The following is a 27,858-nucleotide window of genomic DNA, read 5'->3' on the forward strand; positions in this document are numbered from 1 at the left end:
GATTTATAAAATACTAAATAATATAGTGATATATATAGAAGAATATTATATAAAACGAAAGAGACTCGTGAGTGGGTCTATATGTTGTCAATGGGGCACTGATTATAACATCTCTTTTAGTACTCACATGCACTACTTCACGGGCATTGCTTTTGTATTCACAACTCCTCCAATTATTATTTATTAGTATTTGATTATTTATCTCATTTTTACTATTTTATATTTTATGTCGAATCCATTCTAGATGAAATTTCATTTATTATTCAAGAAAAAAAAACAGACTACTATTAAAGGAAAGAGAAGAAACAGAAAACAGAAAGTAACCGAAGCTTGTTTCTTTAGGTCCTCATATTTTTTATTTTTTTCTCATATTTGTATAATACACTAACTATAATGAAATTTTTGACACAAAACGTTGTCGGCATTGTTTTTCTTTTCTTTCTTCACGAGCTGTCGGCATTGTTTGTGAATTGTGAATGATCATTTGTTTCTTTTTAGTAGTATACTAGTATATCAAATAGCTAAAGACTTTGATCGGCAATATATATTGTGCTGCATATGGTAACCGTGAGATAATATTTTGGAATTGAGTAATACTACATATTAAATGGATTTGATGATTAAGATTAGTAAAAAAAAAACGAAAATGTAATTTGATGATTTTTGTAATGATGGATAGTTCTTAACGGAAATTTATTATAAAATCGTACATATCACTATAGTACTTTACCAATTATTTATGTTTGGATGAAAAAAAACAACAGTTTGGTAGTTGGATCTGGTTTTGATATATAACAAATTTGATCCAGAAATTACAAAAACGAAAAAAAAAAAAAAAAAAAAAAAAGATATATATATATATATATATATATATATATATATATATATTGTGATTTTTTTAGAATATTTGAGTATTTGATGATCAAGCCACAAAAATCAAATAGAAAAATAGATGGTTCTCGGATTAGTGTTATACTGTTATATGTTGCTAATTTTCAATTATGACCAGCTAATTAATAAACCAAGTTAATTAAAACTGAAAAATATTGAGACATTTGTTGATATATACATTTGCAATCATCAAGCATGCACGGATCAGCATAAACCATCTTTGGGATTCAGGAAAAGCTTTGTGTGCTAATAGTTTTACACCATTTCTCTGTCAAGTAAAACCTAGTCCAATTAAAAAATAAATACAAAAGAATGCTAACTTCAAATGCTGTAATGAGAAAAAATCTAAGTATACTTGTTTTGTCATAACAGAGCAAATTGACTAATACTATACTGTATTATTTAAATTTCATCCTGGATTTTTAGAATAATAATAAATTATGTGGTTAATCATTCATTTACTATTCTGCAATAGTAAAATATCATGTGATGAACACACATATATGTGATTCGACAGAGTCCTCTTCTTGACAGCCAAAAAGCTGTTGGCTATGTAGGAGTATTTCTGATTCTTCAAATTATTCAAAAAATAAATAAAAAAATAGATACGTATATATTGTGACAAGAATTTTATCACATGAAGCGTTGATCATCTTGGTAGTTACTAAACAAATATTCCAATAAAATTAAAATGGGGAATTTGATAATCTAACAACGTAAACTACAATGTGTTGTCGGATGATATACGAAACAGAGGAGATTAAATTAATTTCAATACTGTACGTTTCTAATTAATTGTTTAATTTCTTTTGGTTGTTGGCTATTGTATCAATAATACCTATACCGGCTATACGAATTTTTGTCATGGTTTATTTGGTTATACTCAAATACGATCTTGAGTGCACACATGCATGATTCCTAATGATCATATACCAGCGATTATGTGCATGGACAATAGTCACAATAATGTTATTTTATAATGTCAAGGTATATGTAAGTTAAGATCATTTTCGTTTTAAGTTTAATTAAATTTGTGAATTGTAAAGGTATAGTCAGAGACAAGAGACTTGTTGGCTTCTTTACTGAGATTACAGGTAGTTTCAGTTTTACAAACGCAGCATAACATATATCGGTCCAAGTATATGCCTCTGAATGACCCTCTCTTTCATTAAGATTATCGATAAAGCCACTGTTCATTGTTGCACGAGACAAATAAGTACAAACTAAGCCTTATTAATTTCAATACTTTTTTATGTTACAAGGAAAGAATCCTGAAAGATCAAGATATGTGTCAGACAAAACATTTATTAAAACTATGCCTAAAGCTAACGTTGCATTTATAAAATCAGAGACTTATAGGTGGACCTAACATGTTGCCTATCTTTGTTGGTGCTACTGCTCTTAGTTACACGATTACGAGACGGTAAAAAACAATGTTCATAAAACTTCTTACACATATTTCACTCATTTGCAAACTACTTCGAGTCTAAATTGTCTAGGCGTAGATTACTGTCTGATCTTTTACAGTATCCTTAAAAGTAATTTAAAAATTATAATCATATTAATTACACTGCTATCTAAACTGATTAATCAGTACTCAACCGTATACGGAATTTAAATTATACGAAAATGGCTTTGATTGTGATCCATCACAAGATAACGTGCAGTATATTGCAAAATCTAAATTATCTGATGATGTAATGTATATATACTATTACATGTTATACTCTTTAAACCTTTGAAGAGATAATCTAGAAATTCTATATACGTGGTGGATATGCTCATAAATCTTGTTTTAGATTATACTTTTACGTATACAACAACAACTCATACACCGAACAAGTCAAGAATCGATGCGAAAATTAAATAATGTATAAGATAATAATATGGACGAATCTGTAAGGTGCACGAGAGTTTTGTAATTATTGGAAATGTAATAATAACAAAAATGTATGCCCTTTGACTTCACAGCTCGACTCTTTATGATCTCGTGCCAATCTCTCTCTGTTTTTTTTTAAACGAAACTTATATTTTGTGGACCGTACCATTTATCCGATACGCCAAAAACTATAGTTACCTGTCTTCTACGTTTTTAACTAAATTCACGCATTTGACAAAAGAAAAAAAAAATCACGCACATTTGATGTATATTATAAGTATGATCACACACGTAGTCACTAAGTGGGAATAAATTTTAAAAAGAAAGTGGTAATAAATTATATATTATATACATACTTGAATAATCGGAGAAATCGACGAAAGTATGTTGATATGATTGAAATGATATTAAATAAATACTAATTTTTCTGCATGATATCAGATATAATAATACCATTTAAAAAATCATAAGCATCATGTTTTCTATATTCTTAGCCGCAGAAACCTAGCCAAATTATCTAGTGTTAATCCATCAGTTGATACGTTTCTATATTAATCTCGCAGTTAAAAAAAATCCTTATAAAATTCTTTTTGAAGTAAAATATATTTTTCATCTATGTGGCTATTGTTTCTTTGATTTTGGATTAGTTAATTTTTGTTTTATCTTTTGGATTTACGAAAATTAAAGGTGAGTTCTATTTGCAGTCTTCAAGCGTAAAGCCGCTCGTGAACCTTTTTTTCTCTTGTTATGCCCTTTTATTGGCTCCCCGTGAACTCCATGCAACGGCTTTGCAATTTACCTTAATATCCTTCCATTAGTTCATGGTCTATTCTCTAATCTTTTTGTTACAATATCATTCTATAATTCTCTCATTACTGTTTTTCTTTTGATTGACTAATTTTCATATTCAGACAAAAACTGTTTGGAACTAACTGTTGTTCTTAATTAGATTTATATAATCAGAAGATTAAGTGTGTAAATGGTGATCGAAGTTGATGTGGAACAAATGGTTGAGAGAATAAATAAACGGCGAATTCGTCAATCTTGTGCCATTAATAAGTTTAATTTAGGAGTCATTGTTCCGCATATTGCGACAAGCTGAATTTAATGTGGAAAGAAAAACGCATTTTAATTTTTATGGATTGTAAATAAAATAAACTCTCTTTTTTTCTTTTTCTTTTTTGAAGAAAAGCAGCCGACCTCGCAATATTTACTGTTATGTTGCTTCATAAATTTCATAGAGACAAAATTTGTCTCTTCTCCCACTCTCGTGTCCAAATCGTTTTGTTCTCATTACACTAGAGACTAGACTATCATCCAATCATCGTTCAACATTTGGATGGTCGATGCATGCACGCATATATATATATATATATATATATATATATATATGTGTAATGTGTGCACATGCATATATATAGCCATATATATATATATTTGATACGGTATGTCAAATTAAATACAAATGTCAGGATGCTCACATGTATATTATTAATGTTAAATCAAAGTAAAATTGGTCCCATTAATTGATTCCAAAAAAAATAAAAAAAAATTAAACAACTTTAGAATTGAAGCTTCCACCTAACGGCATTCTGATAAACCTCTAATTACCAACGTAAACTAATAAGACAAATGACGTGAAGTCCAAAACCAGATTGGATCCAAAGCTGGCTCTGGTTCTCCCTAAACAAGGTTTCGTTGTGCATTGAACAAATTGATTTCGGACACGTTTGATTTGAGACAACTTCATCTCTGTCCGAGACGCGTATTTCCGGTTTTAATTGGCTATTTACCGGTTTAATCAGTTATTTCTGGTTGGGTTCAATGCGTTGTTTAGAAAAGACCTAATATAAAAGCCAATATGGGCTTTTCTAATATTTTTCGAGCCCACTAAGAAGCAGATGCAGTCTACATATAAGACGACGGTTCATGTTATATAATTCAAAAAAGTACGGGTTGGTTTATATGGGCTGATACGCGTGGCCCATTATTTGACCTACAACTTTTTCCCTTATTTTTTTTTGTCTTAAGGACCAAATGACCCAGTAGTTGGCCCAAATAAAAGTGTGGTCTATGAATCGAAAGTAGTAGTAGTAGCCCTTCCATATCCAAAAGCAATCAGATTGTTGATGAGATGACAAAAATCGAAGCTCATGGTAACCATGCGTTTGTTTTACATTGGCTGCTTCAAGACAACTGATCCATATAAATAATTTATTTCATAACTTTTCTAGGATCTTCTAAAACAGATGCATAATAATACACCGATACAAATAAATTTATATAACAAAATATTTTTTTAAAAAGAGTATGAAAGACTTATATAATGGATTCTCTTTTTCCTTCTGTTCCATTTGGTCACAAATCAAGAAAAGAAGACTTGGACGCAAGAACTTTTCAAAGACTTGCATACAGGACAAATCTTAGTGAATACATCACATTCTTTACACAAACTCAAGTGCCGACATGGCACTATCAACACCGATACTTCCTTGACGTTGCACATTTTGCATCTCATCCTCTGATGAATCCCCATGTTGTTGTTGTTATTGTTGTTTGGATCGATGTATGATGAAGCTGCATCATCTATTTCGCTGTCTCCAAAACCTTCTTTGCCTTGATCTGCAGCAGCTATCACACTGTTGTTGTGTGACATTGCTTGTTGGAGATTTGCCTTTAAGACATTAACCACAGACTCATTGTACTTTGCTCTGTAGTGCCAATTCTGAGCTTCCATTGCCACTTGCTTTATCCGCTCCACAAGCTCTTTATTCTTCTTGTTCATATCATTGATCTCGTGATCTTTCTCTTGAAGCTTCTTGCTCACTCCTTTCTCTAATGTTGTGAGAAAAGACGCGATGTGTCTCTGTTTCATATCCCTCACACCTTTCGCCATTTGAGCTGCCTGAACCACATAAAAGCAAACAAAAACATTAGAATCGAAGAACCTTTTCACGTAAAAACAGAGCCTACATGCAGAGACAATCAGTACCTGGATCTTGATGAACTGGTCAAACTCATCTTTTTGTCTATGGAGATCAATCCGAAGACTATCATCGAGTGACTGAAAGATTGGAGAAGCAGCTAAAATGCTACCACTAGCAGAAGTCACTGAAGAATTGTGTTCATCGTCGTCATAAGATAGTCTCAGACCAGTTGAGACTAGATTCTCTTTAGGCACTTCTTCTCGAACACTAGTGTTGTTATAATTATAGTTCAAAGACATTTGAAGCTTCTGCTGTTGTCTTTGGATGTTGTTACTAATGCTTTCGGCTTCCCTTCCTCTTTTGTTAGGGCGGATCATTGGAACGAGGTTATCGTTAGCAAAGTAGTTTACTGGATCAACAGTGCATCCACCTCCCACTGCACAAAAAGAAAAACAGACAAAGATTCTAAGTTTCTTAATGATGTTTAGTTTACGACGAGGACATTATGAGAGAAAACGAAACTTACTGTTTCCGAGCAAGTGAAGCTGATTCGATCGTAGGTTTGTCTGGTATTGCAACTGGTTCTCGTTCATGAAAACCGGTGGTGCAGTGTTTCCATTGTTTCCACTTAACATCTTCCTCAAAAGTGTTATGAATGTGTGTATGTATTCGACTTTCTCGGTTGAATTAGAGTACTAACAGAAGTATAGAAACCTGCAGCTAAGGAAGAAGAAGAATAGAAAAATCAAGATTCTGACATGTCTTAAGCAACTAATCTAACACATATACTCAAATAAAAAACATGAATCATTGTCTATTTACATTTGGAACACCAAATACCAAACAGAGTTAAAAAACAGAGAATAGTAAAACGAGACAATGCTGGATCACAGAAACAGATTTGATGCCAAATCTATATGCTAAAGAGAGACTTGTGGAGAATTATAATCATTTTTACCTAAGCAATAAGATTCTTATGAATTGTTTGTCTGATAAACAGGGGATACAAAAGAGATTGATTGATTGGTTCAAAAGTCAAAGTTCCATATAAATATGCAACTTAACAGATACTGATATAAGGCAAATCTATAGGAACATGGAAAGATAACAAAAGTTCAAAGAACAAGTCATAACCCAGAAACAGAAAACCCTAAAAATATTGCAATCTTCCCCAAAAAGGAAAAAAATGATAACAAGAAGAAGAAGAGGAAAATAAAAATTATACCTTTTTCAGAGATTTCTCACAAGATTTAATCTGATTTCACAAACTCTAGTTTCCTTCTAGATCCTGCATATATATATTAGGAAAACAAAAATCATCATCAACTAAAAGAAAGAAATACTTTTTTATATAGCCCATAATTATTATTTTTGTAGAAAGAAAAAAAAGAGGTTAAGAAATCGAGAGAGACAAACCGATGATTCAGGATCTTGACAGGGAAAAAAAGAAGAAGATGCTATTGTGAAGATGAAACGGCTATAGAAGAAGAAGAAGAACAAAACCCAATAAATTTAAAGCCACAAAAAAATAGAAGGAAGAAGACAAAAGAAAGAGGCAAAAGAAACGGAAGAAGAAGAAAGAAAGAAAGGAAATGAATGAATGATGGATGTGGTAAGCAAAGCGGGTGCGATGGAGCGGGACAGTGGTGGAAGAAGTGGGGGAAGTTGGGTTGGCGATTTTCGATATGAAATTATTAATACGTTTTTTTTTTTTGAATCATTCAAAACAAAAAAAAACTTTGAGAAAAGAAACAAAAAATGGTTGATAGTAAATGTAAACACCAAACAAGAACCGTTGGTGGTGCTTTCTCGTCTTTTCTTTCGTGAGTTGTGTATTTCTCTTTCATTACGCCAACTTTTCATTATTACCTTCTTTTTTTTTGTTTTTGGTTTCCTTCTTTTTTGTTACAAATCCCATAAAATTATAGGTTTGACTGATACTATATTAATTAGAGATGTGTAATATTAGGATATGGAAATGAATAGTCAAATTTTGAAAACAATTTTGCTTAATATAGTTCGCAAAACGTTACATAACAAGTTTTACTAGATTCATCATTGATGAAGTTATATTGCTAATGCATATATGGAAGGTATATATACAACCATTAAAGATTTTGAATAAAAATAGTGAGATTATATTTTTAAAACGTGTTTATCACCAACATTGTTATTAATTAAATGACTTAATGAAATTACTAATTTAGGGTTAATTTTTGAAAAATTGTTTTGACTAAAACAAAAAATAAAAAATACAGAATAAGGTAATTTAAAAATGTGGAATATGATTAAATTTCAGTAAGGAAATAGTATAAATACCTCATTGCATGATTCCACATGTATCTAGTTTAAGCCATTTCATATCAACTAGGATTCTTTTTTTCACATCGAATATCATTTACTACGGCAGAGATTTGTCATTTTGAAACGTATCAAAATATGAAATATTAAACCATTGAAATTTTTCAGATAATTATAATTTATGTAGGGTGTTACATGTGAACAATTCAAATTGGATTCTCTGGAAGTCCATACCATGAGAGGCGTTATTGATATATATATATATATATATATATATATATATATATAATTTAAAATATTCCACCGATTAAATCAATACCACGAACGACGAACACAGATGTTGCTATGTACATCATGAGAACTATTTATTTTTATATAGAAAAATCAAACTCTGTCTCCCTAATTTTAAAATCACTCAACGACCATCAACACACTGTATTTCCTATTTTATATTTATTATAATGTAATAATAAAATGAATATACAAGATGTGAACGGAGATAATAATAATGAATAATGAATAATGGTTTCACGTCAAATTCAAAGTCAGGCAGGACACGGATTCCACAGTGTGGGAATTATGACAGTCGAAGAAGAAGGAGAGAGATGGTCAACTAACCCTAGGGGTATTCTTGTCTTTTTGACATCCCCATTTACTTACTCAAATTCATGCGACGGTAACGGAGAAGGTATCAACGAGAACGTGTCCGCCGTGATCTCAGTCAATGTTTTGGTGTGATAATAGAAAAAGGAGCCGTTTATTTGCGAGTGGGATCCACGCGCCTGGTCGTTGGGCAAATATGGCGGGTAAGTTTTGGCGGGGAAATAAAGAAGAAGAAGCCTTATAGAGTAGTTACCGTGACTTTCTCGAAACGTGGACCAGACCAAACCGTCGCACGCCAGATTTGTCGGAAGGTAATTATAGTTTACTTACTTGGAAAACTTTTGCACTAATAAAATTAAATCGTGTAAAAATTTGTTAACATTCGTAAAATAGGAATATTAATTTATCCAAATGAAAAAGAGGGAATATAATTTTTGAAAAAGAAAAAGCAAAAGGTTTTCTAGTGGTTGCAACCACACAGACGCAATCAATTTATTATTATGTGTACTATAGTTTTCTTTTGTAACGTTACACGATATCCAATTAATATTTAGTTGAGGATTTGTTATGCTTATAGCTTTTGACTATGTCCATTGTCCAGTGCATAACCTTTGCTTTTCTTTCAAGTTGTTAACAGCGATTCTCTAGGCTGAAAAAACCCTCTAATTTGCTTACTAATTTCAATATTGACGGTCTACTAGTATATTAGTATGTAAGATCCGTTGAAAATTATGTAACAAAGAAATTGAACCTGAACCACCAAAATTAAATGTTTTGTATGATTGGTTGTGAGATTTTCGGCTAAACTGATCGATTCAGCTTGACAAGTCTGAAAAGTAGAAGCCACTCATGCAGGTTTTGATATGTTTCTTGAAGGGTGTTGACGTAAAGAAAATAAACCATGGATGTTTGGTATATGTAAGAAGTATATTTTGTCTTCATTTTAATGGAAGAATTGATCTTTCCTATATTCATAGGAGCCACCTTTTTGGTACGAGTTTGAGTTTCTTGTTTTATGAGCCCATGTGTTGATCGTCCAATTCTTGTTGTATGAAAAGAAGTTGGTGTCGGTCAATTAAATCTGAGAGACTTTACAGAAATGTGTGTTTCGTCTAGCTCCAGGCCGGAACTATTCTTGCATAGTGGAAGAAACAAATCCTCGTATTATTAAGTCTCCTTGTTCCCGTTATTAATAAGTTTCATGTGGTATATATCATCTCAATATTATTAGAACAATAGTATAATATAACTAAGAAAATCTTTCCATATGTTTTATCTTGATTTGTTCAGTTGTTCATATTCATGAAGATTGTATACTCCACTTTTTATCCTTGTGATGGTAGTGTCCATTTTGCCTCTCAAATATTTGAATCTCTGCTTCTCACGATTTGAATGGGTACTGTAATTTTGATTTGATGCATGAAGATCAAAAGCTCTATATTTTCTCTTGATTCAGTCTAATAATGCTGCATGCAGGCAAATACTGATGCTACTCATGTGGATAGTAAGATTTTTATTAATTATAGCGGTCTTAACTAGTTTTTGAAATGTATCACTTTAATGTTTTTTTACAGTTTTGGAATAAAATCCAAAATTGAAAGAACAACTAATAGCAGCAAACCACTAACGTGATTTAGTGATGCTGCGTAAGTAAATTATTCTTTGGTAATCTCATTGTTTGCTTTTAGTACCCTAACCATATCTAAAACCACTTGGTTGTTCAAGATGTGGACGATCATGATGACTCATTCTTGACATGTCTTAACGATTACTTTTGTCCACAACCACAAAACAAAATCCTTATATTGATATTAAAAAATAACATTGGCAACTTCATTTGAAATCTCAATTAGGCAATGATGCAAAACCAAATTGTATTTGTTAAAGAAACTTTATTTTTGTATAACATTTGAGAGCAGTTACTGTAATTGCACAAGAGTTGAGACCTGGTAGGTCGACTTAAGGGCCATTCAAGTCACACACAGACTCGCAAGTCACAAGAACCACACCCTAATCTTCTAAATTTGCGGAGAGCCTCATAGTTTAACTTTCAAGTTGCCTCTATACACAAAACTTTGTCGTGTATTGATGATTCAAGTGGCATTTGGTTGGCCACATAATTCAAAAGGTATATACCGGGGACCAGTCACTTTTGTGATATGTTTGAAGGCAGATATTCATCGGGGTTTGGCACTCTATTCCAAACAACCGGTCTGAGGAAATTATATGTCTTATAGAAAACGTAGTTAGATAAGATGTAATAGGTTTATGTCTTTTCACGTCATATTTTTAGTATTCGATTTAACATAACATTTTACAATGACAATAAATATTAATTTTTAAATTTAATAAATTTATACCAGATGCTATTATATGTAACCAAATCACCCAATTCGGTTTGGTTTAGACTACTGTCAGTTTTCTTGCAATAATTTCTCGTAGGACCGACAAAAAAAAATGAATTTAAGTTTTAAATTTGGTTGGTTCAAAACTTAATATCAATTTTTATGGTTTAGAAGAAGAATTATAGCTGCCAAAAGTATTTTGTCCGGTAATTACTAATTACTCTTTGTAATCTCATTTAACTTGCCCGTTTAAATAAACAGACAAAATTAAAGAACCCTAATTAAAGTTTGGCAGAACCTATGTCCCAGAAAGTAAGAAAAAAACAAAGTAAACTGAGAAGTCATAGTCAAAAGACAAGTTAGTTCCAACCAAAATAAAATAAAATGTGATATCAAGTTGAAAAAGTGACGGATAGAGAATCTATCCTTTGGATCCTCTCCTCTATTTTTAGCCCTTCACTTGGATCTCTCTTGGATAACTCATTAAATGACACTATCCAATATAACCACATGTGTATCTGCGTATGTATATGCATGTGTATTTATATTTAGAAGCTTCCTAGTTTTGTCTAAGAAAATATCTTCTTGTTTTGTTCCTTTCAGCGCTATAACTCATAATTCTCTTCCAAAGTTCTTGGATTTGTTCCCCAAATCAACTGGAGATCTAAGAAGAAGAAGAAGAAGAGCGAAGATCAAAGGATAAGGAAGAAGAGAGGAAAATGTGTACTCATGCTGATGAATCACAACACAACAATCTCCCTTGTCTCCATTGCCAACCACATTCTTACATTCGCATGGTACATAACTACATATATACACATACTGTATATAGTTTATACGTTTTGTATTTGATGTAACAATCCTCACAACTAGTGGTTGATTTTGTTAGGTTCAACATATGATAGAGAGATGCATTCTACTCCGTATGACGCGGGACGAATGCGTCAAGGCGTTAGACCACCACGCAAGCATTCTACCACTCGTTACACTCACTGGTTAGTCTTTACAACGTTACACATATAACCTCTATATGATTCCTCAAAACTGTTCGAAAGCTTCGTTAACTAAAAGGAATTAATAATGATATTTAGACATATGTTTCGATTTTGCTTCGTACGTCAAATTATATAATTATATGGAACAATTGAAGAAATTGATTATTGTTTTCTTGGATCATGTATGTTCATCATTATATATTCGACATAACTTATATTGTTGAGTTCACAACAGTTTTTCAACGTAACTAGTTAATTTATGCAGTTTTCAGCTATATATTAGGCTTTGCAAGTGTGCTACAAAAAAAATTACATGATATTTTTCCCCCCCCCGCAGTTTGGAGAGGACTTCAAAGAGAAAACAAGGACTTCTTTGAAACGTATGGGCATTTCGTCTCTCCTAGGCCCTTCTTAAGTAAGAGATTGTGGGATCAAATGTCCTCTTCTAATTGTTAACAAATTTCAATTAATTCCTCAGTCAACATATAAACCACACATCAAGTATGTTGTTATATAGTTCATTTTGATGAGAGTTATGTTTTCTTTATCAGGCGGATATGTTCGAAGATCGCCGAGGTTTGCGAAAAGGATATAATGAAGACTTGGTTTAGGCTCGTAGCTAGATATATAGGAGAAAAAGCTTGAACTTTATATATACCTAGGCATATGTATTACATATTCCTATGATGAAATACTCATGCTTATTATCTGTGGTCCTTTTGATGTCATAAGGTTCCCCTATAAGATTAAGCAGATAAGATTGATTTTCGTGTGTAAACTAGTTTTAAGGTTGCTTATTTAGATAATTAGATGCAGTCTGTTTATTGAAAACCCTCGATTATAAGAGGCTTTACGATTTATATATAGCAAATGTGTAAAATATATTTTTTAACTAAACCATGACGAGCGCTTACTAATTTGAGTAAATAGACTGCATCTAAATAAGCAACCTTAAAAATATGACACTAAGACTAAAACCAATCCCGCCGGCATAGAAAACGACCAATCTGGTTCGAATTCTGAATACTAATTTGAATCTAAACTAAAACACTTTATTTCCTTTTACGAAAGAATAAGTGCAACTGACGATCATTCAGTTAGTTGTTTATAATGTATATTTTTAAGTTCCAAACGAGGCTGGCTAGGTGTATAAATGTAAAAAAAAAAAAAAAAAAATGGTGACAAAAGATAGGCAAAGATTTGCATATGAAAAGATGTTGGAAATTTGGTTATTTCCTTTGACAAATTTTTTTTTTGGATATTTTATTTCAAAGATCTACACGATTTCATGAGTAGGAAATAAGAGTTGGATATTTGAGCATATTCCTCCTAAAAACATAATGCAGCAACAAATGTTTTAACAAAGTGACATTAAAGTCCGGTTATCTCCGGTTTAAGAAAAGTGAAAGACGGAATTGATTTGCGCTCACACCTGTTCGGTTCTTTTTTTTTTGTCACACCAACAGAAATACAGAGGTACACACATATCCTAAACCGAACAAAACCGGGGTTGTAAAAATTAATTGCGATTTGTGGCGATTCCGTTTAGATCGGATAAAAAATCTGCACGACAAAATTTTCCATCTTCCTCCTCTTCCTCTGCCAACTTATAATCCCGTCAAAGATCTTTCCTTTTTTCTTCTTCTGGTTTCTTTGTGGTTTCCTGGAGGCTCTCAGCATCTTCGAGTCGTTGCGAGGATGCGTTAGAAGAGAGTCTCCTCTCAATCTTCGAATCTCCAAGTAATCTTTCTGTATTTTAGGATTCACCTCTCTTTTTGTTCTGTTTGCTCGATACAATGAAATTTTGAAAAACTTCGTTAATTTATGAAAATTGAAATGGATTCTATATCGCAAGTTCTTGTTCCAATTATATTTGTCCGTTAGTGCAAAAAGGTCTTACCTTTTTCGCCATCTTACAGTCTTGTGAATAATTCAAATTCTAAAACTTTTTGAGATTCTTACAGAGACATTTTGTCACTCTTTGCAACAGAACAGTGTGAGAATGGGTGACCAATATGTTTCTTAGTGGTGATGTTCTCTTTTGCTTTGTTGGTGGAATCTTAGGACTGTATTGACTGGCCATGGCTGCTGATACCACAGCTTCAAGTTACTGGTTGAATTGGAGGGTCCTCCTCTGTGCATTAATCCTCTTAGCTCCAATAGTATTAGCAGCTGTTCTCATTTGGAAATATGAAGGCAAGAGAAGAAGACAACGCGAGAGCCAGCGAGAATTACCAGGGACATTGTTCCAAGATGAAGCTTGGACCACATGTTTTAAAAGAATCCACCCTCTTTGGTTGCTTGCCTTTAGGGTATTCTCGTTTGTTGCAATGTTGACTTTACTCATTTCCAATGTTGTGCGCGATGGAGCTGGCATATTCTACTTCTATACTCAGTGAGTTTTAATCATTATACTTCCTTCTCACATTTCTGAATCCTTGAAATGAATGAAAAAGATCTAAACTTTTTTTCTGAAACAGGTGGACATTTACTCTTGTCACACTCTACTTTGGGGTACATCTCTTGGAAATTCCGTTGTTGAGGTTACTACCTTAGTTTTAGATACTAAATCTGTGATACTTTTTTTCTTCGTAGTATGCTTCGGTGTTATCTGTTTATGGATGCTGCATCTATAATAAAGAAGCTAGTGGAAACATGGAGAGTTATACAAGTATAGGTGATACGGAACAAGGCACTTATAGACCACCAATCGCTCTTGATGGGGAGGGAAATACGTCAAAAGCTTCCAATAGACCTTCAGAAGCACCCGCCCGAAAAACAGCGGGGTTTTGGGTTTATATCTTTCAGATCCTTTTCCAAGTAAGTGTCTTATTTTCCCCTAAGTTATCTTGTTGAGAGTGAAGACTGTACAATGCCATCTCAAAGCTTCAAAAGGACTTACAAAGTTTTCTGTTGGGATAGACTTGTGCAGGTGCTGTTGTGCTAACAGATATTGTATTTTGGGCGATAATCTACCCGTTTACTAAAGGTTACAAGCTGAGTTTTGTAAGTTCTGGCTCTAATACCGTTTGAGTTCCATTCTTTAGAAAGATTTGGATTTCTTTGATATGATCACTTTTTTTTCTGGCAGTCTCTATACTAAAAGTCGACAATGAATATATTTATTCCTTACATGTGTTATTTTGACTGCAGCTCGATGTTTGTATGCATTCTCTCAACGCTGTTTTTCTCCTTGGTGACACAAGCCTCAATTCCTTGGTAAGTTTTCAAAACTGAAGTCTGCGGATACACAATCTCCTGCCTTTTTTATTAGAATCTAATGGCAATCTTCTTTCTTCCTTATCCAGCGATTCCCACTGTTCCGGATTGCTTACTTTGTACTTTGGAGCTGTATTTTCGTGGCTTACCAATGGATAATCCATGCCGTCAAGAACTTATGGTACACACTTGTTCTGTTTTCTTATCTTCATAGAGGCATAAGTTTCCATCATTTTGACCCCAGATATTAACTCATTGTACTGATCAAGTACTATGACTTTCTGATTGCGCCAAATGGCCCACTCAAAATCTTCTTAACAAACAGAGCCGCAGTGTCTTTACGAGTTTTAAGGGATCTTGTTATACATGTTTTGCAGGTGGCCATACCAATTTCTTGATCTTTCGTCACCATACGCACCCTTATGGTATGATTATAACTCTTCACACTTACTATGATATCAAAGTTTCCAATAAAAATCAAATTTAACAATAAAAAAGAGACAATTGTTGTGATCTTTTACTAATGTTTCTGCAGGTACTTGGGAGTGGCTGTGATGCATATACCATGCTTTGCGGTCTTCGCTTTGGTCATAAAGCTGAAGAATTACTTGCTGCAGCAGCGTCACAACTCGTGATAGTTTTGGTCTCCCCGAATTCAAGTTTCATCTTCTATTTATGAGATTCTTTGTTCACGAGAGAATACCACACATGGAGGAAACAATGGTTCATGGTCATGGTCAAAGTCAAAGTCAAAGTCATTCAGAAAGTTTGAGAAAGTCAAACCCTCTTGTTGAGTAAGAGACTATCCAGAAGAAAGAAGAGTAATCTCCAACACTACAACACATTAATTTAGGTCTTGTTTAGTTTGTTTATGATTAAACAAGTCTCCTCAATAATGAAGTGTCATAAATAAGTTATACAATCCCTTGTTGTAAAGATGCAACCAAATAAGTAATGAGAAATTAATAAATATTTTTCTTTTAAAAACAAAATTTGGTTATATGTGACACAAATGGAATGGTTGAAGTTGAAACGTTCATTTTCAAGTTAGGTGGCATACTCTAAAATTGAATGAACAATTGAACATCCACCAGCTTTTTTCAGAGATGCGTAGCTGCAAAGTCTTGCTAATGTTTGTTAAATAAATCCTAGTATGTAGAAAAATAATCCAAATTCTAATGCAATTATTTGCTAAATCCTACAAAAGTATATACTATAAAGATTTGAGAAAGAAATAAACATTAAATTATGTGCATATGTAAAATGATTGTTGGTTATAATACTAAATAATAAAGTTTATAACAATATTTTACAAATTTGGAAGTTGCAACTATAAATGGTAAATTCGGTCCTTAAGATTAGAAGACAAAGAAGAGTCGTGTTGGTGAGCTAACTACCCAACCTGTGAAGCTACCCCCATTCTCTCTCAACGGTAAAGATCCGCCATTTTCACCGATCTCTGTTTCTTCTCGTTTGGATCTTTGGAAATTTTAGAGTTTGTTCGTTCTCTCTCGTATCTCATTTTGGAATTGAATCGTTAGTGGATTTGATCGGGAAATGAGTGTTTTCGCGTTCGATTAGTGTTTATCAGTCTCTGGATCTGTGATTTTGATTTTGTTTTCTCCAGTTTTCGTTTTGAAATGGCGAGGAAGAAGATCAGAGAGTATGACTCAAAGAGGTTGGTGAAGGAACATTTCAAAAGGCTTTCTGGCAAAGAGCTTCCTATCAGATCCGTTCAGGTTTAAATCTGTTTCCTTTGGATCTTGTCTTTTTTTATAGCTTTTGGTAATGGACATTGGTTTCTCCGACATTAGGCAGATGATGTTTTCTGGTTACATTCTTGCTTTGGTTTCTCCGACATTAGGCACCATGTGGTCTAGCTTTTCTCCATTATGAATCATGGATCATGTTTTTGGATCTATGTCGTTTACTGTTGTTTTCCTGTTTTCATAAAGCTTCATGTAACCTTTTCTCATGTGTGTAGATTAATGAAACAACTGATCTAAATGAGCTAGTTGAAAAGGAACCTTGGCTCTCGTCTGAGAAGCTGGTGGTGAAACCTGACATGTTGTTTGGAAAGCGTGGCAAGAGTGGTTTGGTTGCCTTGAAATTAGATTTTGCTGATGTTGCCACTTTTGTTAAAGAACGTTTGGGAAAAGAGGTAATGCTTTTGTTTTGCGCTTTTAAGCCATTCTATAGAGACCATTTTGACTCCATCTCTCTATTTGTATCATATGTAGGTAGAGATGAGTGGATGCAAAGGACCCATAACAACATTCATAGTTGAACCATTTGTTCCACACAATGAGGAGTATTATCTCAATGTTGTCTCGGATCGGCTTGGTTGCAGCATAAGCTTTTCTGAGTGTGGAGGAATTGAGATCGAGGAGAACTGGGACAAGGTATTTTGTAAGAGATTTTTGTTTTAAATATGTCTTATAGTCTAATTCAGTATCTTGCATCATAAAGATGATTTTTTTTGCTGAGGCTCCAATTTCTACAGGTCAAGACAATATTTTTACCAACAGGTGCTTCCCTGACACCTGAAATATGTGCACCTCTTGTCGCAACTCTTCCCTTAGAGGTAATCGACTCTTTTTAATTGGATCATAGGATTGTATATGTGAACATGACTTAGAAATTGGACTCGTGACTTAGACTTATAACATTTCCCATGTACAGATCAAAGCTGAAATTGAAGAATTTATCAAAGTCATTTTCACCCTATTCCAAGGTATGCCAAGGATAGCTGAACCTACACACAAATCAAAATCCCCTTTACTGTGATAAAAACTAAGCATTTTTGTTATTTCTTTTGGTGTGCTAGATCTTGATTTCACTTTCTTGGAGATGAATCCTTTCACTCTAGTTGATGGAAGTCCTTATCCTCTGGATATGAGGGGTGAGCTTGATGATACTGCTGCCTTCAAAAACTTTAAAAAGTAAGTTTGACCGCCAGATTTCCTATCTCTTTGAGCTTAAGTACAAATGATTGAGCCCTCAAACTTGCAGATGGGGCGACATTGAATTTCCTCTGCCATTTGGAAGAGTAATGAGTCCTACAGAAAGCTTTATCCACGGACTGGATGAGAAGGTATCACTGTCTTGACAATAATTTAATCCAAATGTATGTCTGCTTCATTGTTCTGTGACTAGTAAAGAGCTTTCTTTGCACCTTTTGTGGTTGCAGACAAGTGCGTCTTTGAAGTTTACCGTTCTGAACCCCAAGGGACGGATTTGGACAATGGTAGCTGGTGGAGGAGCAAGTGTCATCTATGCGGATACGGTATGTTCCCTAAAGAATCATTACTAAGAGAATCTCTGCAAAATTTTCCCTTCTCAAGTCCATCACTAAAATTTCTTATCTAGGTTGGAGATCTCGGGTATGCATCTGAACTTGGCAACTATGCTGAATACAGTGGAGCACCCAAAGAAGATGAGGTTTTGCAGTACGCCAGAGTCGTTATTGATGTAAGAAAAATTTACTTATTTTCTTCCATAAGACTTTCTTTCATGTGACTGAACAATAACAATACAATATACTGCAGTGTGCTACAGCAAACCCGGATGGAAAAAGCAGAGCCCTTGTCATCGGAGGCGGAATTGCCAACTTCACTGACGTTGCTGCTACTTTCAATGGCATAATCCGCGCTCTTAAAGAAAAGGTAACTTAAGAAACCTCGAACGTCTATCAGATTCATTACTGAGTAAAGAGGATCAAAAGCAAAACATCTTGTCATACTGTGATTATATTTCTCAACAGGAAGCAAAGCTGAAAGCAGCAAGGATGCATATATTTGTGAGGAGAGGAGGACCAAACTACCAAAAGGGACTTGCTAAAATGCGAGCCCTTGGAGATGATATCGGTGTCCCCATCGAGGTCTATGGCCCAGAAGCAACCATGACAGGTATCTGCAAGGAGGCAATCCAGTACATCACAGCAGCAGCATAAGCTTCTCTCAGTACCTTCTATGACCAAAACTTTGTCTGTGTTTTAGAGCCTTTATTTACTGTGGTTAAGATTACTCAAGCTATAAGATACTTGCAATTTCTTGAAAACTTCTGTTGTTCGATTCTCTTTCCCCTAACGTTTTCTTCAGATTCAATAAATAATCGTTACTTTTTTTTCCCCTCTATTTTATTTGATTTTGATATTTCCTACAGTGTTAGAGGTTCTGTTTTGAGACCGGTTCCTTGAACAATGAATCAAGAATGAATAGCATAATCAAATATGAGTTACATAATCATATAATATAAATGTAGGATCGATATTTAGAAAAGAAAAAAAAAAAACCAAGAGTTTTGATAATTCAATAATAACTCTTAAGGATGATGGCGCTGCCGCTGCTGAAGACTGATAAGTTTAGAGTAGGGACCATTCTTGTTCTCAACGAGGATATTGTGGCTGCCTTGCTCTATGATCTTACCGTCTTGTATTACACTTATCATATCTGAGTTCTTGATCGTCGATAGCCGGTGAGCCACCACCACCGTGGTTCGGTCTCTCATTAGCCGATCCAATGCTTGTTGTACCTGCAATTCATTAGTATAAACTTGTAAATCTTTGCCTGTTGTACCTGCAATTCATTAGTATAAACTTGTAAATCTTTGCCGAAAATCTTGATCCAAGCTCTAAACGCTATTGAAAGCTTACCACACGCTCTGATTCAACATCTAAGGCGCTTGTGGCTTCATCAAGAAGCAGAATCTCTGGGTTCTTGAGGACGGCTCTAGCTATAGCAATTCTCTGTCTCTGGCCGCCTGACATCTGAATGCCACGTTCACCGACTTTGGTTGAGTAACCTTCAGGGAGAGAGCTGATGAAACTGTGAGCATTTGCAAGCTTAGCTGCTTCCATGACTTCAGATTCAGAAGCTCCTTCTTTACCATACAAGATGTTCTCATAGATAGTCGTTGCAAACAGAGCCGGTTCTTGTTGAACCAGACCAATGTGTCTTCGCAGTGATTTCAACTTCAGTTTCTTGATGTCTTGCCCTGCAATAAAATTTTATTGATTGAAAACAGAATTAGCTCACTCAACCATAAGTCCATAAACAAAGTTCTTGTGATGCAAGAAACCTGTGATCAGAGTTATTTGTGATAGAAGAAATTCTGTCAAGAGCTAGCACTCACCGTCTATCATGATTATTCCGGCTGTAGGATCGTAGAACCGGAGAACAAGCGAAAGAACCGAACTTTTTCCAGATCCGCTTTGTCCCACAAGCGCCATGCTTTTGCCAGAAGGAACTAGTAGATTGAAATCGCTGAAAATAGTCACATCAGGCCGTGAAGGATAACTGAAATGAACACCTTTGAGCTCTATAGTGCCTTCCACATTACTCAGCTCCTCACCAGTATCACCAACAACCTGTGTTCTTCGATCCAATAGCTCGAAAACCGAAACAACCATCTGGTTTCCTTTAAGAAGATCTGGGGCTAGAGCCAACACTTCACCCATCACTAACGCCGTTACTATCAAAACCATGAATGTTTTCATCACAGATTCGAAACTTGATAATCCTTTCTCCATCAAAATCGATCCGTACCTATTAAAACATTTAAAGCTTCAATAACGTTTCAATCTACACAAATTTATACTTTGTGTGAAACAGTTTATATATATACCAGAGGGCAAGGCCGTAGGAGGAGAAGATGAAGAATTGAGAAACACCGTACAAAATCCCGGCCATCTGTCCACGCCTGAAAGAACGTTCTGAAGGTTCTAGAAGCTCTTTGGAATAAAGGTCTAAAACCTTCTCCTCTGCACAAAAGGCGACCACGGTTCGGATGTTGCTAATAGACTCTCCAGCCAACATGTTAGCCTTTAAATACGCTTTACTCAAGTTTCCTCCATAGCCTTGCATGAAAATTTTCTAACAAATGCAACCAAGAAGAAAAGAGTAAGAACTTACTTGACGACCAAAAAAAAGTATGTAAAAACGCAAAAAGCTGCGTTTTACCTCGCTGATATGACCGCTTATAATCAAGGGGTATGTGGCCAAGACAACAAGAGTGAGACGCCAGTTGAGTATAAAAGAAATGATGAAAGCAGTCACAACAAGACCTAAATTCTCAAGTAGAATTGTCGATCTATCGACCACGATGGTTCTAAGCAAAGTCGCATCACTTTCAAGCCGCGATGCCAACATCGAACTAGTGTTATCAACCTTATCAAACCACCCGATTTCATTCCTCAAGATCGCTAAACAAAGAAGAAAACAATCACATATTTAAATCAACCAATGTAAAGACAACTAGTCGTAGGATTTAGCTAGACTGCGGTTTTGTGTTTGTGCGTACCTGAAAACATCTTTTGTCGGACTCGGAGAGTGAGACGCTCACCCATAATACCAAAGGTGGTATGCTCAATGGTATGTACGATGACAGTGATGACGGAGCCACAACAGAAGAGGATAGAGATTCTTTTGACCTCGTTTTGAGTTGTCTCCCAGTCCATGTAATAAGATACTAAAGCCTGTGCGATACCAAGCGCGAAAAGCGGCATTTGAGATCCCGCAATAAAGGAACCTAACGTCCCACATAATCCGTATTTCCAATCCGGACGGATCATAGAGTAAAGACGTCCCACCGTTACTTTGGCCTGTTTGGTCGTATCTGGTTGGTTTACTGATTGATGAATGGACGAGGTCGTCTCCGTGATTGGTAGTTCCGGCAAGGGTTTTGTACTGCAGAAATTAAAGATAAAGAACCTTCATGAGAATAACTATAACATAAGTGATAAACGGGATTGGGCATCATAAATATTGAGTATAAATACCTGACTGGTAAGCTTGGAGTGTGGTTCAAGTTAGGGCTGGCAGCTTCTTGGATACGAAGAAGAGAAGAATAAGCTCCATCAGGGTTAGATATGAGTTCGTCGTGGCTTCCGGACTCAATGATCTTCCCTCCTCCAACAACGGCTATGATGTCAGCGTTTCTTACAGTGGAGAGTCTATGAGCCACCACGACCGTTGTTCTCCCAACCATCACCCTGTCCAAAGCTTCCTGCACGATTTTCTCTGACTCTGCATCTAGTGCGCTTGTTGCCTCATCGAGTAAGAGGATCGATGGATTCTTCACTATCGCCCTAGAAATACTGATCCTCTGCTTCTGCCCGCCAGATAGCTGAATTCCTCTCTCACCTACCTGTAAACCGAATAACAAGCAAAATCTAGGGTTTACAGTTGTTAATTTCTTGTGTTCTAAGCTATCTGATGTTCGACATACCTGAGTTTCGAATCCTTCCGGTAGGTTGTTGATGAATGAGATGGCTTCCGAGAGCTTTGCAGCATTGGTAATTTCCTCAGAGGTGGCATCGTCTTTACCATACATAATGTTCTCGCGAATCGTGGTTGCAAACAGGACAGGCTCTTGATTAACCAAACCAATATGACCTCTTAACCACTTAAGATCCAAGTATCTGATATCGTTCCCATCCAGCATCACCGCTCCATCGGTAGGCTCGTAGAATCGTTCAATTAAGGATATCATGGTGCTTTTCCCAGACCCGCTTCCTCCAACAAGAGCCACGACTTTCCCCGCAGGGATCACGAAGTTTAGCTTGTCAAAGATCACCACATCAGGGCGAGAGGGGTATGTGAAAGTCACGTCTTTGAATAGAATGTCTCCGTTTACATTCCCGAGTTTACGACCTGTTTTATCCTCCGTGTTCCGTTCAATCATCTGAAAAATCGGATACGCAGCAGCACTGGCTCGCATGAATGTGGAAATGTCAGGAGCCGCCTGACCAAGAGACCTATACAAAAACAGAGCTTTATTATGACTAATTCGAAAAAAATAAGGGTAATGTGCAGAGCAAAGAATCAAGAAGTTATGTATTACAAGCCAGCGATGACAACATTGAGCATGGTCGTGAAAGATTCGCCACCATTAGCGATTCCCTTGTGAACAACGATGCTTGTGAACCAAATGAGCAAAGCCCAAGACAAAAACAGGACAAAATGCAACGAACCAAGCCCTAGTCCTTTGGCTAAACCGGCTTTTCTCCCGTAATTGTAAGTGTTCCTCAAAGCTCCTTGGTACGAACTCACCGCCTTTTCTTCTCCCGTAAACGCTTGTACGGTCCTCACATTCCCGATCACCTAATTTTAAACAGAGGGATATATGAAACTAGATACAGAAAGGAAAATTCACTTTTCAGGTACTTTTCTTGACTGACAAGTTACCAACCTCTTCTGCGATCTCGTTGGCCTTGACGTATGATTTCCGGACACGGACGATAAGTCCGCTGCTGACAAAAGCGTAAATTCCGCCGGCGAGAGCAATGAATGGGACTATGGAGAGAGTGACGAGACTTATTTGCCATACGCTCGCGAACCCGATCGCAAAACCGGCTATGAACCGGCTTATGAAGTGCATGAAATTCCCTACCTGCAACAAAAATACCGATTAACCTGATTTAAATTATGCATGCCAAAATCTTTTACTTTTATTGGACTGAGCCAATATATGATATATCCCTTATGCATGGATTTAAAAAATTTAGGACTAGACAAGATGCATGCTTGCTATAGGAAAATTAAAAATCCAACATCCAAAATTTAAGACCAATACCGGTTTGATCTTGGTATAGCGTACCTTCTCGGAGATAGCGTCTTGGACAACAAGGATCTCGGAGGTGATGGCGGAGATGACTTCTCCGGTGGAAATCTCGGTGTCGAATAAGCTTATGTCTTGGCTTAACATTGACCGCAAATAAGCTTTTCTAATCTTCGCTGCTTGTCTCTCTCCCGTATGCATCCAACATGCAACCTCTGTTTCCATTCATTTTTTTAAAAATTTGATCATATCTTCAAAAAAAATATAATTGATTGTTCTCTTTGTTATGTGATTTACCTAACCATGATGAAAAGAGTATCACCACACTCAGATATACAAAATCCAACGAGTACTGCACATCCAAAAATAAATAAAATAATAAGCCGAGCAGAGAATAAAACTTTTTGTTTCCGGTCAATTTCAGAGAATAAAACTTATTATTTCTTACCTTTTCATTTCATTTTTTATTTGGAGTCAACATTAGTAAAGATGTATTTCAGAATATGCATGAATTAATTAGCATTTTGACCTCGCTTTTGGAAATTTAATTGATATATCTCATATAACATTGAACCCAAGAATATGATAACTTTAGTTTTTAGGAAAAATTTGATTTATCAAATCTCAACCTCTTTAGATATGTGAATCTTCATGTAAATTCTAATGGCCAAGTTCAAAATCTTACTACTCACTGCAATTCTTAGACATATAAAAATATACAATTAACAATTTCATATTCACTCAGATGGAAGATTATGAACAAACCCTAATAATTTAAAGTTTTCTAAAAAATACTACGAATATACAAAAAAAGTTATGAACCTTGGCGACTTTGTGAGAAGCTTCTTGTGGGAAGAGGTAAGCAAGACCGATGATGTTGATGAGTTTGCCAAAGAAGATGAAGAAAACTGGAACGGAGGCTCCGTGAATGCAAGCACCAATGGATCCAAGAGCCATCAGAACGCAATCGTAAAAATCAGCAAATGAGAAGAGCTTAAGAAATGATACACTTGGCCGCTTCTTCTCCTTCTCCGCCGCTGCCATGTCCACGATTGCTGGATCATTTGACGGTTGCATTTTCACTTTTGGATATGGAGAGAAAGAAGAGTTGGTTCGAGGGAGACTAGAAATGAGAAGGCATGTATATAGAAGAGGAAGTTCAAGGAAACTTATGGAAGAGGTATTAATTAGGATCTAATTTGAATCTTAACAGAGTTTCATGTCTCGACGTGTTTTCTTTTTAATACTGAATTATTTATATTACTAAGAAAATTCATGAATAAACATGTAAAGACTTTTCCTCTAAAACTACTTATGCCGGAAACAAAGTTTTTTTATCAAATAAACAATTGGTAAGAAATCCTATTTTCATCGGAAAGGTAATAAATTGGAAAAAAAAAAGAAAAAAAAAATCGGAAAGGTAAAAAATATGGACAGAGTAATTTGATTGAAAAAGAAGTAAGAAATAGAAAATATGTATATACTATGCTTTTTTGTTGGTAATATTTTAACTTATAAGCTGGCTGATTTTTTTTTTTTTTAAAGGGTAATAATTAACTGGATTTTCTATTAATGGTTAATCTGACCATCTTTAAACTGTACATATCAAATTTTATAGAAAAGATCTTAAAATAATGGAAAAAATTGATAATGACAGATACTAATAACAAAAAGTTTAGATAGAAAAATTAGATATTCAATTTACTTTTGATAAAAAATATATCTCATTTCAAGTACACAATTTCAATTTTATATTCAATTAGAGAAGACTCAAACGAAATATTTTTTTTCACAGACTCAAAAGAAAATAACAATCCAAATACACACACCAACATATATATATATATAATATAAAATTCTATATATATACATCTATAATTGATCAGTAAAAATACTTACATGCATATTTTATATAAAAATTTATGTATTATCTATAACTTATATATACATGCATAGTTTAGTCCGACTAATAGCAATACTTATATTTTTTTGTACTATCAATTTTTTCAGTGGCACAGATAAAATTTGACTTTAATTGGTTTTAGTCCGGTACATTGTCAACTTTAATATTTGAGCTTCTCTTTCACACCAAATATATGTTTTACAATGGAAAATTAGTTCTTGCATTAAAATATGCACTGCTGATGTATTCTTGCTCTCCGTTGAAGCTTTGATGTCATATATAAATGATTGGGTGATGGTAAATTGGCACTAATATAAAATTTCCATAGAACAAACAGTTTATGGACGGTCAAGATTTTCAGATACACGAGGAAATGAAAAACAGATTTCTAATATTTTTTATTATAAATTCACAAACATAGACATTAGACACATCACACATGAAACTTAATAATAGACACATGAGCAAACATAGTCCAATTTAATTCCCAAAAACCGGAAAGAAAACACACATGAAGACGATCTAAAATATAATTTTCTTCCCATTGTACATACTATTATTTAAAGATGATTCTTTCGGTAGCAACTGAATCTTAAACATTTCAAGATCCACTATACCACCAAAATCAAATCAATAGAACTCGAAAAACACGAGCCTGATGCCGATATATGACTTGCCGTTTTGTCTCCTCCTTGCTTCTCATGGCCAAGCTAAACAAACTGTTGGGGAGATTTTCCAAACTGAGGTTCCTCTGTCTCTTCCTTAAATGGCTTTGTCTGCATTTTTTCTGCCGGTTTCATTCCCTTGAAGATTTTTTTTATGAATTATTTGGTTCAAGGTTTTGAATTTAGAGATTTGTGGGTGAAATCTCTATCTAAAGAAGCTAATATATAGAGAGAGATGTGTAGATAGAAGGAGGCTGATTATTTTTCTGAAAGTGGGGAGATAACTATTAGATAATAATATCACATTCTATGATTGGTCCTAGTCATAGTTCAACTCAAAGTTTCCCACTTTCTTCTTTTCTTCTAAAAAAATATTCAGTTTAGTCCTTAAAAGTTTGGTGCTGCATCATCGCATTCGTGGGAAATAAAGGTGGTAGATTCTCATGTTTGTTGTGAATGACAGTTTTGCCCTTTCATGCAAGTGTATCTATTTAAGATCATCCTCATTGCACAACTTCATCTGATATGCTTTTAATTAATTTTAGTCATTAAATATTAAACTAAAAAAATTAGAACCAATCAGAATATTACACATAGTTCAAGAGGGTCTTCAAAGATGTCTTCAATGTTTGGTTAAAGACATTTTCGTTTCTCTTTCTTCATTTGTGTCTTTAATTAAATATTAAAAAACTAGGAAGACATCTCCATTTATCACCAATAGAGATGCTCTTAAATGTCAAAATGAGTTTTAGACTTTTAGTAAACGGATTATACGCAACGCCGATTATAGCAAAATTTCTGCATGTTTTTTGGTCAAAGTAGAGGAAACATTAAAATCAGCAATATATACCCTTAACGAAAAAAAAGAATACATTTGTTTTAGAAACTTATTTAACAAAAGAAAGGAACATTTTAGAAATTTCTACTGGAAGAAACAAATGCTCACTCCACAAGTGCATGCTACGTTGTTCTTTCTTTATGCAATTGTGCGTTCCTTGTATGTTTCCACATTTTTCATGTCTATGCACTCTGGTTATTTATTTATCTTCCAATGGCTTTTTCAGTATCTTATATTATTGCTATATACTGTATATAGTTTTTTAAAATTCCAAAAATGCATGAAAAAGTAGTACAATGGACTGGAGAGATCGTACAAAGTCAATGGCATTAAAAAGAAACTTGATGATAATTATATATATTTTAAATTATAAAATAGAAATGATATGCAACGTATAATGTGGTTTTTATTATTCTTGAAGGCCACATCGTTTTAATAGAACTTTTGTGAAATGACTTCTGAAACGATAGTTCAACAATTTCGTTTTCCTTAACAAACAAATTTATGAAAGGACTTGCGTTTAACTATTTCGCTGGACTTATTATTTTGGGCCTTGACCTTTTCTAGTTATTACTTTTATTTATTTCAAAAACACAGTTGCTCGTATTAGCTGAATACACAACTGTTCACTCTAGGGAGATTTTTTTATTATTTATGTGCCGTTGCATATCTGTTTTTCTTTTCTGGGAAAATGCTATATTATGGCCATGTTCGTTTGCTTGTCGCTGGTAAC

The 27,858-nt window shown here is 34.6% G+C and overlaps 5 protein-coding genes, 1 long non-coding RNA gene and 1 other non-coding gene across 18 annotated transcripts; 3 read left to right on the forward strand and 4 right to left on the reverse strand.

Moving 5' to 3' along the window:
• Positions 1–4,999: 4,999 nt before the first annotated feature.
• On the reverse strand, positions 5,000–7,545 carry AT1G10650 (SBP (S-ribonuclease binding protein) family protein). 2 transcript variants are annotated; one of them, NM_100941.4, is made up of 5 exons: positions 7,114–7,545; positions 6,923–6,985; positions 6,224–6,417; positions 5,763–6,133; positions 5,000–5,675 (listed from the first exon to the last, which is right to left on the reverse strand). In NM_100941.4, the coding sequence occupies exons 3-5, from the start codon at positions 6,330–6,332 to the stop codon at positions 5,136–5,138; spliced, it is 1,020 nt and encodes a 339-aa protein (NP_172535.1). In that variant the 5' UTR covers positions 6,333–6,417; positions 6,923–6,985; positions 7,114–7,545; the 3' UTR covers positions 5,000–5,135. The 2 variants fall into 2 exon arrangements, with proteins under 2 accessions (NP_172535.1, NP_001117260.1); NM_001123788.1 differs by having other exon boundaries at positions 5,032–5,675; positions 5,763–6,417; positions 7,114–7,360.
• Positions 7,546–10,527: 2,982 nt separating this feature from the next.
• Positions 10,528–10,773, reverse strand: AT1G04813. Its single transcript, NR_138780.1, has one exon. It is a non-coding gene; the product is annotated as an other RNA (long non-coding RNA).
• A 593-nt stretch (positions 10,774–11,366) lies between these two features.
• Positions 11,367–13,031, forward strand: AT1G10657 (uncharacterized protein). 4 transcript variants are annotated; one of them, NM_001084038.3, is made up of 4 exons: positions 11,367–11,743; positions 11,836–11,941; positions 12,279–12,356; positions 12,493–13,012. In NM_001084038.3, the coding sequence occupies exons 1-4, from the start codon at positions 11,666–11,668 to the stop codon at positions 12,534–12,536; spliced, it is 306 nt and encodes a 101-aa protein (NP_001077507.1). In that variant the 5' UTR covers positions 11,367–11,665; the 3' UTR covers positions 12,537–13,012. The 4 variants fall into 4 exon arrangements, with proteins under 4 accessions (NP_001077507.1, NP_001318973.1, NP_001117262.1 ...); NM_001084037.2 differs by having other exon boundaries at positions 11,465–11,743; positions 12,207–12,356; positions 12,493–13,031; NM_001331920.1 differs by having other exon boundaries at positions 12,207–13,012.
• A 211-nt stretch (positions 13,032–13,242) lies between these two features.
• AT1G10660 (uncharacterized protein) lies at positions 13,243–16,151 on the forward strand. Of its 4 annotated transcripts, none has more exons than NM_202074.4 (9): positions 13,243–13,681; positions 13,932–14,336; positions 14,422–14,455; positions 14,537–14,761; positions 14,864–14,947; positions 15,095–15,160; positions 15,250–15,341; positions 15,538–15,585; positions 15,696–16,150. In NM_202074.4, exons 2-9 carry the CDS (start codon positions 14,023–14,025, stop codon positions 15,793–15,795), a joined length of 963 nt encoding a protein of 320 aa, NP_973803.1. In that variant the 5' UTR covers positions 13,243–13,681; positions 13,932–14,022; the 3' UTR covers positions 15,796–16,150. The 4 variants fall into 4 exon arrangements, with proteins under 4 accessions (NP_973803.1, NP_172536.1, NP_973804.1 ...); NM_100942.3 differs by having other exon boundaries at positions 14,006–14,336; NM_202075.3 differs by having other exon boundaries at positions 13,460–13,681; positions 13,937–14,336; positions 15,696–16,145.
• Positions 16,152–16,301: 150 nt separating this feature from the next.
• On the forward strand, positions 16,302–19,453 carry ACLA-1 (ATP-citrate lyase A-1). Of its 4 annotated transcripts, none has more exons than NM_001198025.1 (13): positions 16,397–16,659; positions 16,788–16,899; positions 17,145–17,321; positions 17,401–17,562; positions 17,664–17,744; positions 17,843–17,894; positions 17,988–18,102; positions 18,173–18,254; positions 18,351–18,446; positions 18,530–18,631; positions 18,709–18,825; positions 18,924–19,323; positions 19,442–19,453. In NM_001198025.1, the coding sequence occupies exons 2-12, from the start codon at positions 16,801–16,803 to the stop codon at positions 19,110–19,112; spliced, it is 1,272 nt and encodes a 423-aa protein (NP_001184954.1). In that variant the 5' UTR covers positions 16,397–16,659; positions 16,788–16,800; the 3' UTR covers positions 19,113–19,323; positions 19,442–19,453. The 4 variants fall into 4 exon arrangements, with proteins under 4 accessions (NP_172537.1, NP_001184954.1, NP_001184953.1 ...); NM_001198024.1 differs by lacking the exon at positions 19,442–19,453 and adding an exon at positions 16,975–17,034 and having other exon boundaries at positions 16,397–16,592; positions 18,924–19,295; NM_100943.4 differs by lacking the exon at positions 19,442–19,453 and having other exon boundaries at positions 16,302–16,592; positions 18,924–19,296.
• On the reverse strand, positions 19,347–24,939 carry PGP10 (P-glycoprotein 10; the record flags this gene model as incomplete). Of its 2 annotated transcripts, none has more annotated exons than NM_001331921.1 (13): positions 19,347–19,737; positions 19,815–20,155; positions 20,294–20,706; positions 20,786–21,033; positions 21,121–21,362; positions 21,461–21,846; positions 21,939–22,306; positions 22,388–22,916; positions 23,003–23,262; positions 23,351–23,551; positions 23,759–23,934; positions 24,017–24,071; positions 24,542–24,796. In NM_001331921.1, the coding sequence occupies 13 exons, from the start codon at positions 24,794–24,796 to the stop codon at positions 19,669–19,671; spliced, it is 3,543 nt and encodes a 1,180-aa protein (NP_001320481.1). In that variant the 3' UTR covers positions 19,347–19,668. The 2 variants fall into 2 exon arrangements, with proteins under 2 accessions (NP_001320481.1, NP_172538.1); NM_100944.2 differs by having other exon boundaries at positions 19,355–19,693; positions 24,542–24,939.
• Positions 24,940–25,926: 987 nt separating this feature from the next.
• On the reverse strand, positions 25,927–26,628 carry AT1G10682. Its single transcript, NR_139737.1, has one exon. It is a non-coding gene; the product is annotated as an other RNA (non-coding RNA).
• Between the last annotated feature and the right edge of the window lie 1,230 nt (positions 26,629–27,858).

This window comes from Arabidopsis thaliana, assembly GCF_000001735.4.
Source record: "Arabidopsis thaliana chromosome 1 sequence".
NCBI lineage: Eukaryota > Viridiplantae > Streptophyta > Magnoliopsida > Brassicales > Brassicaceae > Arabidopsis > Arabidopsis thaliana.